At 40.5% G+C, this 11501-nt stretch overlaps 1 protein-coding gene across 1 annotated transcript in view; it reads right to left on the reverse strand.

Annotated features, from left to right (window-relative positions):
• Positions 1-2916: 2916 nt before the first annotated feature.
• LOC117430474 (uroplakin-3b) overlaps positions 2917-11501 on the reverse strand; it is a 14241-nt gene continuing 5656 nt past the window's right edge. Inside the window, exons 3-6 of the mRNA XM_059001710.1 lie at positions 6427-6694; positions 5568-5653; positions 4949-5078; positions 2917-3391 (exon numbers count right to left, since the gene is read on the reverse strand). Coding sequence (XP_058857693.1) covers positions 3259-3391; positions 4949-5078; positions 5568-5653; positions 6427-6694 — 617 coding nt within the window. The 3' untranslated portion in view covers positions 2917-3258. The remainder of the gene's footprint in view (positions 3392-4948; positions 5079-5567; positions 5654-6426; positions 6695-11501) is intronic.

Genomic DNA, 11501 nt, shown 5'->3' on the forward strand with positions numbered 1-11501 from the left:
GCAGGCCTTGGAACCGCAGCAGTGTGTGTTGGGAAGGAGATAAGAGACGCTTGTAACAAAGCCTGAAAGGCAATCAGGCAACAGACCACTGTCACTTGCAACTGAGTAACAGGGAGTCAGGTATTTATTTATTTGAATTTACATTGGCTTCTCTGTGTATGCTCTGTCTTTCACTGATCCTCTTTGATGTGCTGGGATTGAATGCACTTCTCTTAGCTGTCATGTGACCTGGGTGTAATTCTGCACACACTGTGCACACATACTGTATAATGTCTATGGGGTCTTCATGAAGTTACAATGTCTGTGTGTGGAACACATATACCTCTGAAAGCAACCTTGGCGTGGCTTTGTACGTGAAGGCAGCAGAGAATAACAGTGACCTTTCCATATTTAGTTTATATAATCTCAAGGTCTTTCTCTCCCATTGATTCAGCTCTCACGGAAAGATGGGATGTGACGTTCTTCCTTGCACTTAAGGAATGTTTGTCAACTGTAACTGGTAGTGACTGACTAAAGGGACAATGTGTGTATTACCGTATCAAACAATTCTCCATTCTCATAATGAGTCTGCACGCCAACATTTACAGTGTGTCTCTGTAATATTCAGTTCATTTTTTTTTATTTTATTGTATGGGTAACACTTTACATTAAGTGTCTCTAATTACTGTGTATTTACAGAGTAGTTACTTAGTAAATACATGTGTACTTACACATAATTGCAGTGTTATTATGCATAGTTACAATGTAATTAATGTGTACATTGTTTTACACAAGGTAACCTTAACCCTAACCCTCTCTAACCCTAATACTTTCCCTAACCCTAACCCTAACCCTAATCCTTTCCCTAACCCGGGTCGCCGGTTCACTCCCAACCTCCACCCTGATACACTTGGATAGAAGCAGTTATGTGAAACCTCAGGAAACCCTGCCCCCTTGTGGAAGCGTGCATACATCATCCTTATTTATAGGCCTAGAGAACCATTTCTCCAATTGTAATGAAACTTATTCAGGGCTCAAGTCATTGTGAGACTGGAATCCACAGCTTGCTGTTTCTAAAGCGCCAGCCTCCCTTTCCAGTGCAGAGAGATGCCATTTTAGTTTAGACCACCTGAATTTCACACCTCAAAAGACCATTTGAATTCCACACCTCAAAAGAAAAGGATGCTTCCCCAGTAATTGTAATAAACCAGTTAGTCCCAACAAGTATGCTTATGAATTCCACAATACTTTTCATAAGATCTGATTTGAAAGGCTGTCTGCACTTGCAGAGTTTTACCAGAAGAGGGAGATAAAGCCAAGCATTGCAGAAAAGCACAGGCAAATTATTATTATTATTTATTTCTTAGCAGACGCCCTTATCCAGGGCGACTTACAATTGTTACAAGATATCACATTATTTTTACATACAATTACCCATTTATACAGTTGGGTTTTTACTGGAGCAATCTAGGTAAAGTACCTTGCTCAAGGGTACAGCAGCAGTGTCCCCCACCGGGGATTGAACCCACAACCCTCCGGTCAAGATTCCAGAGCCCTAACCACTACTCCACACTGCTTGATTTCTCTAGGTATCAAATAAGATACCTAGAGAAATCAAAGATCATCCAGAACTTCAAACCATAAATTCTGTAGGAAAACTATAAGACACATAGACAAGCATGATACACCGATAAAGGGAATAGACAAAGCACGTCTCTTATTCCAGTTAGTAATGAGCAATTCACTTTGAAATCATTTTGTTTGTGCAAAATTTAAAAACTATGTTGCAGCATATTGACATTATTTCTTACTTCCATTTATTTCACCAACTTTTGCGATATACAGCAAAATCTCTGACTGTCTAAAAGCATCAGCCCTGTAAAGATGTGATGTAAGAATGGTTCAGTTGAACAAGACACAGCTGGGGAAGAGGGTGGTTGTTTCTCCAGTTACAGGTTTTACTCTCTTTTACCTATTTTTTAATCATGTGTTTTCATCAGGCTTTTATTTCCACACACGTGCAGGGCAGGAGAGGGTGAAAGCGTGTTCTATTTAACAAATCAAACACTTCCAGAAGCTTTGGATTTTTAACATATGTTCATATAACACACACAAATCTTTTTACCCTGCAATAAAACGACACAGTACAGTTTGCATAAACAAGCCCTATAAAGAGTGCATTGACAGCACAGAACAGAAGCCCGTCGCTGAACAGAACGAATCACTTGGTGGAAATCAAACCCCAAGCACAAGCAGCACTAATCCTTCTGTTAAAAAACCAGGGACCAGTTGCACACATTTCAGTATGTTTCTTAAGTTTAAGGCTGTTACAGGAATCAACTTAATGCACTGAAAATAATTTTTTTCCCCCTTAAGTGTTATACTTAAATTGAATCAATGGCAGTTAGAATCTAAATAATACAAGTTTATACAAGTTTAAAATAACAACCACAGATTCATAAGAAATGCCGGAGGAATATCCAAGTAACAAAAGCTATTCCCATTCTGAACCTAAATGAGTTCAAAGAAGTGACACAAAAACATCATTTAAATACATTTTTTAATTAAGAAATAAGAATAAGAATACATTTCATAAAGGTACATTAGCAAAAACTTTGTGTCCATTAGCTGGACTCCCTAAGAGAAACAGTGCAATAATCTTGCTATATACACAGAAACCCACACACATATATATATATATATATATATATATATATATATATATATATATATATATATATATATATATATATATATATATATATATATATACTTCCCTTGCTGTTTTCCAATTGCCCCAGACTAGATGTGGCTACACAGACACACTGAGTGTGAAGGAGCTCACCTTTAGCAATAGCAAGCAGAACACATCCCTAACATTCTGGGAAGAAACCTCCGATTGTCACTGTAGTTCTAAAAAGACATTTACACAAGAAGGAAACCTCACTCTCTTTATTTTTTACATGGACAAACAGAAGTGTGGGTTAAACAAGGTTAGAATCAAAATACAACACACAGAACAGATTAAAATATTCCAGTAATAATAATAGTACAAGATAATGAAACCATTCTAAATGAACTTCTCATCTGGTTTAATAGTGGAGCCACCGTTAGAAGAAAATGGAGGGGGGGGGGGGGGGGGGGTGTCTGTGTCTGAGTTAATTAAACTCCCCTGTCGGTGTACGGAGGGGGAAGGTGGGGCTGGTGGAATGGCGATGGCTGATCAGTGTGCTGGTAGGGTACACGTCATCTCTCCATGGCTGGCTGGGAGGGGGTGGCTCAGATGTTCGGGTTGGGCACGGAGGTGGAGCTTGTCGGGCTGTGCACGTTGTGGGTGTTGTACCTCTTCACCCTCAGGGAGCCCAGGGGGGTGGGGGCAGTAATGTCCTGTTTACCCCGTCCGACGCCACTACTGCAGGGGAAGGACACAGACACAGAGATGAGCATCACACACTAGTGCAGTCAGGAAACTCCTGCGACAGAGTCTTTATTAAACATAATAACGGTCTGGTTCTCTCTTGCCTTTTTTTCAATGAATAGAATATAATTAATAGAGAATAAAAACAAACCAAGATAACAGGCTAGGATGCTGTGTGGTCCAGATGTTAAAGAAAAGGGGTTGAAACCAGGAGGTCACTCACTGTGTGACCCTGAGCAAGTCCCTTAATCTCCTTGTGCTCCGTCTTTCGGGTGAGACGTTGTTGTAAGTGACTCTGCAGCTGATGCATAGTTCACAGACTAGTCTCTGTAAATCACTTTGGATAAAGGCGTCTGCTAAATAAACAAATAATAACAACAACTAGCCTAAATTGAATTAGTTCTGTTGCATTCACAGCGCTGATAATGTTAGATATAGCTAGATATTACCGCATAGGCACGTAACGCCTCTGCCCTACAGGTTACCTGCCTATGTATACAGGCATATTGATTTTTTTTGTGTCCTGCATTTGCCTTTAATTTATTTTATTGCACATACTACTGCGTTGTATATGACGTAGAATACGTGATTATAAAATCTAACACTAGTACGTACAATACTCTCAAATAAACGTATTTATTATTTATTGTCATTGCTTGCGCCCCGGCACCTCTTTCTTTACAAATTAAGCACTGCAATTAAGCACTGCAGTGGTATTTAAAAATTACAGAACTGGACTGAAGCGCTGTGCACCTGCTTCCGTCATATACAGGGGTTACAGTTTCGTTAGATGGCTTTCAGCACCCCCACTATAAAAATGGTTCCAGTGCCACTGCGCACAGGTTAAATATCAATGCATTTTCAAACAAGAAATTGTGTGACAACTCGGAACAATGTTCCTCTTATTTCTCATTATTGTGCAATGCTAGTAACTTAACAAACTAGGAAGTACAGGCAGATCTACAAGAGCAATGTAGCTAAAACTGGTATGAGGAGAATTATTATCAGAGACTGTGAGCAGCAGGGTAACTTTTGTGGTATTGCCAAGACCATCATTGTTGTGGAAATGTCAGTCCTCGAATGTGGCTGTACAGACCTATTCCTTCGAACTACAGAAAAGTCTTTTAACACGGTACATGGCTAAATGGCTAAATCCAATATAAGAAGTCATCACAGTGGCTGACTCATGGTAACAAGGTCCAGCTAGGGATTGCATCAACTGAGGAATGGATTTTAATTTAACTCCAACAGCACCCTTTTTTTTATTCAGATGAGACTTACTCTTGCTGTGATAAGAGCACCTGGTCATTTCAATAATATACCTGAACAAGGGCTCAGTGTTTTTTTTTTATTGTTACCACGGCAGCATAACACAGCAATGTGTTTTTTTAGAGAGAGAGAGAGAGAGAGAGAGAGAGAGAGAGAGAGAGAGAGAGAGAGAGAGAGAGAGAGAGAGAGAGAGAGAGAGAGAGAGAGAGAGAGAGAGAGAGAGAGAGAGAGAGAGAGAGAGAGAGAGAGAGAGAGAGAGAGAGAGAGATCCTATCAGCTCACCAGGTCAAGGCGAGTGCAGTGATCAGGCCAATCAGCAGCAAGGCGGTCAAGCAGGTCAGTACCGTGGTGATGACAACCATCGCTCCGGAGCGCTTCCCAAACGACTCATCAATATTCACCAGGTCCTTCACTGCACAGAGAGAGACACACACCATACACACGCGCTCAGTAGCTGCATGCAATATCTAACTGCTGTTTAAGGAAACTATTCACAAATGCCATCTCAGTTACCCGTCCCCTACGCATCTTTTCTGGTTCCTAGTCGCTGGGTTATCTTAAAACGTTGTCTTGTCTTAAAGGATCCCAGCGATTCAGCATCAACAGCATGGCTAGGTAACCCGTTCCATCCTCTCACCACTCTCTGAGTACAGCAGGGTCTCCTATCCTCTGTCCCTAGCCTGTCTCGGGTCCTGGTTACTGCACTCTGTTTAGTCGTTCTGAACAGGGCTCGAATGTTCTCTAACTAGCTGCCCTCTTGTTTGCATGCTGCTGTTGCTTGGGCACGTTTCTCTGGGTTTGTGGTTCGTGAGAAACACTGAGTTTTGTGATTTTGCTGGATCTGTGGTTACAGCTTTGATTGGGGTGAAACAGATCCCTAATGCTTCACATTGGCACGTACCCTTTGTGAGGAGGATGGGTTGTGACCACTGTGACTCCGCTTCCACTTTTTTGCTTGCGATAGGATCATAGAGAACATATTTCACTCTGAAATTGAGGACAGGAAAACACAATTCTATTAATAAAAGTGAAACGTCTTATTTATGCACTTCCATTAGGTAGCTATTTATTATTTTGTTTAGTTTTTAAACATGCTGTGTGATACTGCACTAGAGTAAAGACTTCCTAAGTCATTTCACCTCAGCAGTGTCTGCTTCTCAAAACGTGTCAGTCACTAGTGGAAGCAGATGTTTGGTTACTGACGGGAAATAAATTAAAAACGCAAGCCAGAGAAAAAGAGTATTCTACAGCTGTGGCCAAAAGTTTAGCATCACCTACAATTTTAGGATTGAGACATAATAAAATAAAAAAAAACGATATTTAGATCAATTTAGATCTTTTATTTATCATCATGTAATCAAAGAAACTACAAAATGATATCGCAAAAGTCTACCGGAAGCCATAATAGCAGCACAGTATTTCACGTTAGACTTTGAAATGTCACATTTTTTAATTTCTGTCAGTTTTTCATTAAGTATATGGAAAACTACAAAGCGGTATGTAATTCAATATGTTAATGTAACATGATTCAGCAGGTTTCATTCGACTTTATGATGCAAAATGAGTTCATTCTATAGGGCAATGCTAAACTTTTGGCCAGAGCTGTACGTAGGATTGTGATAAGCGATTAACCAAACTCAGTTTACCATTACAGTTTTTTGTCCTTTAACACAAACATTTCAGTTTTGAGTAACCTTTTTTTTAATAACATGTTCTCCTCTAATAAGAAAGTGCAAAAGTATGTTGCTGTCCAGCTTCACCTGGCGTCCGTATTGGCAGGAAGAGGTCCATTACAGGTTGGAGGCCCAGCCACGCACGTGCTGTCAGACCCCACTCTGAACACCTGCATTGCAGTCGGTTCATCACATGGAAAGGATTGCTGAGTCCCCACCTTGGTCATAAAGAAGCTCTTTCCAGATGTTAAAGCAGCCTGATAGGAGTTCACATTGAAATCCAGTGGCACTCCTTTAACGGAATCAAACCTGTTTTGTCCTGTGTTGAGAAAATAATAATAAAAAAAAATTAGATCTTTTGGCAATCACAAAGAGGTAGAATCAAACAGCAACGGTATGAAAGACTGGGGCAAACCACTGTGAAAAGAGTTTACATGTTCCGATTATTTTAACTGTCAATACAGGTATATTGATTAGGCCAACGTTTCTTAATATTACGAGGCGTAATTTTTGTGACTACAAATTAAAATTTTCACTTCCAAAAAGTTTCATCTCAGCTTATAGATAAGCTGAGATGAAGCTGAGCAGCTTCTCCAGTAGTAATATATACACATATGGGCCTGAATTCAATCAAAATGATGGTATCACCGTATTATAAACTAAAGCATACTGGAGCTGTGGCCGTGTTTCAGCTGATTTTGCATTGCAATCACCTAATGATTACATTGTGGCAGCTAGTTGCACAGTGTACTATAAACGACGCAATACAATTTGCTTCTGCTGCTTTATCCTTTTCTAGTATAGAAAACTAAGGGGATGGAATGGGAGCAATTGTAAGCATCCTGCCCTGCTTCTCAGCTTTTGTGAAGAAAGCCCCCCCATCCACGCAGCCACCCACCCATTCATCCAGCCACCCAGCCCCCCAGCCCCCCAGCCCAGGCCTTTACCGGAGAGCTCCAATAAATGTGCTTTTGACTTTCAGAGGCCAAAGCAAACCCATGAAGCTGCAGCAGGCCTTGGAACCGCAGCAGTGTGTGTTGGGAAGGAGATAAGAAGACGCTTGTAACAAAGCCTGAAAGGCAATCAGGCAACAGACCACTGTCACTTGCAACTGAGTAACAGGAGGTGAGTGGGAGTCAGGTATTTATTTATTTGAATTTACATTGGCTTCTCTGTGTATGCTCTGTCTTTCACTGATCCTCTTTGATGTGCTGGGATTGAATGCACTTCTCTTAGCTGTCATGTGACCTGGGTGTAATTCTGCACACACTGTGCACACATACTGTATAATGTCTATGGGGTCTTCATGAAGTTACAATGTCTGTGTGTGGAACACATATACCTCTGAAAGCAACCTTGGCGTGGCTTTGTACGTGAAGGCAGCAGAGAATAACAGTGACCTTTCCATATTTAGTTTATATAATCTCAAGGTCTTTCTCTCCCATTGATTCAGCTCTCACGGAAAGATGGGATGTGACGTTCTTCCTTGCACCTTGTTTGTCAACTGTAACTGGTAGTGACTGACTAAAGGGACAATGTGAGTATTAACGTATCAAACAATTCTCCATTCTCATAATGAGTCTGCACGCCAACATTTACAGTGTGTCTCTGTAATATTCAGTTCATTTTTCTTTATTTTATTGTATGGGTAACACTTTACATTAAGTGTCTCTAATTACTGTGTATTTACAGAGTAGTTACTTAGTAAATACATGTGTACTTACACATAATTACAGTGTTATTATGCATAGTTACAATGTAATTAATGTGTACATTGTTTTACACAAGGTAACCTTAACCCTAACCCTCTCTAACCCTAATACTTTCCCTAACCCTAACCCTAACCCTAATCCTTTCCCTAACCCGGGTCGCCGGTTCACTCCCAACCTCCACCCTGATACACTTGGATAGAAGCAGTTATGTGAAACCTCAGGAAACCCTGCCCCCTTGTGGAAGCATGCATACATCATCCTTATTTATAGGCCTAGAGAACCATTTCTCCAATTGTAATGAAACTTATTCAGGGCTCAAGTCATTGTGAGACTGGAATCCACAGCTTGCTGTTTCTAAAGCGCCAGCCTCCCTTTCCAGTGCAGAGAGATGCCATTTTAGTTTAGACCACCTGAATTCCACACCTCAAAAGACCATTTGAATTCCACACCTCAAAAGAAAAGGATGCTTCCCCAGTAATTGTAATAAACCAGTTAGTCCCAACAAGTATGCTTATGAATTCCACAATACTTTTCATAAGATCTGATTTGAAAGGCTGTCTGCACTTGCAGAGTTTTACCAGAAGAGGGAGATAAAGCCAAGCATTGCAGAAAAGCACAGGCAAATTATTATTATTATTTATTTCTTAGCAGACGCCCTTATCCAGGGCGACTTACAATTGTTACAAGATATCACATTATTTTTACATACAATTACCCATTTATACAGTTGGGTTTTTACTGGAGCAATCTAGGTAAAGTAGTAAGGTACAGCAGCAGTGTCCCCCACCGGGGATTGAACCCACAACCCTCCGGTCAAGATTCCAGAGCCCTAACCACTACTCCACACTGCTTGATTTCTCTAGGTATCAAATAAGATACCTAGAGAAATCAAAGATCATCCAGAACTTCAAACCATAAATTCTGTAGGAAAACTATAAGACACATAGACAAGCATGATACACCGATAAAGGGAATAGACAAAGCACGTCTCTTATTCCAGTTAGTAATGAGCAATTCACTTTGAAATCATTTTGTTTGTGCAAAATTTAAAAACTATGTTGCAGCATATTGACATTATTTCTTACTTCCATTTATTTCACCAACTTTTGCGATATACAGCAAAATCTCTGACTGTCTAAAAGCATCAGCCCTGTAAAGATGTGATGTAAGAATGGTTCAGTTGAACAAGACACAGCTGGGGAAGAGGGTGGTTGTTTCTCCAGTTACAGGTTTTACTCTCTTTTACCTATTTTTTAATCATGTGTTTTCATCAGGCTTTTATTTCCACACACGTGCAGGGCAGGAGAGGGTGAAAGCGTGTTCTATTTAACAAATCAAACACTTCCAGAAGCTTTGGATTTTTAACATATGTTCATATAACACACACAAATCTTTTTACCCTGCAATAAAACGACACAGTACAGTTTGCATAAACAAGCCCTATAAAGAGTGCATTGACAGCACAGAACAGAAGCCCGTCGCTGAACAGAACGAATCACTTGGTGGAAATCAAACCCCAAGCACAAGCAGCACTAATCCTTCTGTTAAAAAACCAGGGACCAGTTGCACACATTTCAGTATGTTTCTTAAGTTTAAGGCTGTTACAGGAATCAACTTAATGCACTGAAAATAATTTTTTTCCCCCTTAAGTGTTATACTTAAATTGAATCAATGGCAGTTAGAATCTAAATAATACAAGTTTATACAAGTTTAAAATAACAACCACAGATTCATAAGAAATGCCGGAGGAATATCCAAGTAACAAAAGCTATTCCCATTCTGAACCTAAATGAGTTCAAAGAAGTGACACAAAAACATCATTTAAATACATTTTTTAATTAAGAAATAAGAATAAGAATACATTTCATAAAGGTACATTAGCAAAAACTTTGTGTCCATTAGCTGGACTCCCTAAGAGAAACAGTGCAATAATCTTGCTATATACACAGAAACCCACACACATATATATATATATACTTCCCTTGCTGTTTTCCAATTGCCCCAGACTAGATGTGGCTACACAGACACACTGAGCGTGAAGGAGCTCACCTTTAGCAATAGCAAGCAGAACACATCCCTAACATTCTGGGAAGAAACCTCCGATTGTCACTGTAGTTCTAAAAAGACATTTACACAAGAGGGAAACCTCACTCTCTTTATTTTTTACATGGACAAACAGAAGTGTGGGTTAAACAAGGTTAGAATCAAAATACAACACACCGAACAGATTAAAATATTCCAGTAATAATAATAGTACAAGATAATGAAACCATTCTAAATGAACTTCTCATCTGGTTTAATAGTGGAGCCACCGTTAGAAGAAAATGGAGGGGGGGGGGGGGGGGGGGGGGTGTCTGTGTCTGAGTTAATTAAACTCCCCTGTCGGTGTACGGAGGGGGAAGGTGGGGCTGGTGGAATGGCGATGGCTGATCAGTGTGCTGGTAGGGTACACGTCATCTCTCCATGGCTGGCTGGGAGGGGGTGGCTCAGATGTTCGGGTTGGGCACGGAGGTGGAGCTTGTCGGGCTGTGCACGTTGTGGGTGTTGTACCTCTTCACCCTCAGGGAGCCCAGGGGGGTGGGGGCAGTAATGTCCTGTTTACCCCGTCCGACGCCACTACTGCAGGGGAAGAACACAGACACAGAGATGAGCATCACACACTAGTGCAGTCAGGAAACTCCTGAGACAGAGTCTTTATTAAACATAATAACGGTCTGGTTCTCTCTTGCCTTTTTTTCAATGAATAGAATATAATTAATAGAGAATAAAAACAAACCAAGATAACAGGCTAGGATGCTGTGTGGTCCAGTGGTTAAAGAAAAGGGGTTGAAACCAGGAGGTCACTCACTGTGTGACCCTGAGCAAGTCCCTGCTCCGTCTTTCGGGTGAGACGTTGTTGTAAGTGACTCTGCAGCTGATGCATAGTTCACAGACTAGTCTCTGTAAGTCACTTTGGATAAAGGCGTCTGCTAAATAAACAAATAATAATAACAACTAGCCTAAATTGAATTAGTTCTGTTGCATTCACAGCGCTGATAATGTTAGATATAGCTAGATATTACCGCATAGGCACGTAACGCCTCTGCCCTACAGGTTACCTGCCTATGTATACAGGCATATTGATTTTTTTTGTGTCCTGCATTTGCCTTTAATTTATTTTATTGCACATACTACTGCGTTGTATATGACGTAGAATACGTGATTATAAAATCTAACACTAGTACGTACAATACTCTCAAATAAACGTATTTATTATTTATTGTCATTGCTTGCGCCCCGGCACCTCTTTCTTTACAAATTAAGCACTGCAATTAAGCACTGCAGTGGTATTTAAAAATTACAGAACTGGACTGAAGCGCTGTGCACCTGCTTCCGTCATATACAGGGGTTACAGTTTCGTTAGATGGCTTTCAGCACCCCCACTATAAAAATGGTTCCAGTGCCACTGCG

This window comes from Acipenser ruthenus, chromosome 26, assembly GCF_902713425.1.
Source record: "Acipenser ruthenus chromosome 26, fAciRut3.2 maternal haplotype, whole genome shotgun sequence".
NCBI classification, from domain to species: domain Eukaryota; kingdom Metazoa; phylum Chordata; class Actinopteri; order Acipenseriformes; family Acipenseridae; genus Acipenser; species Acipenser ruthenus.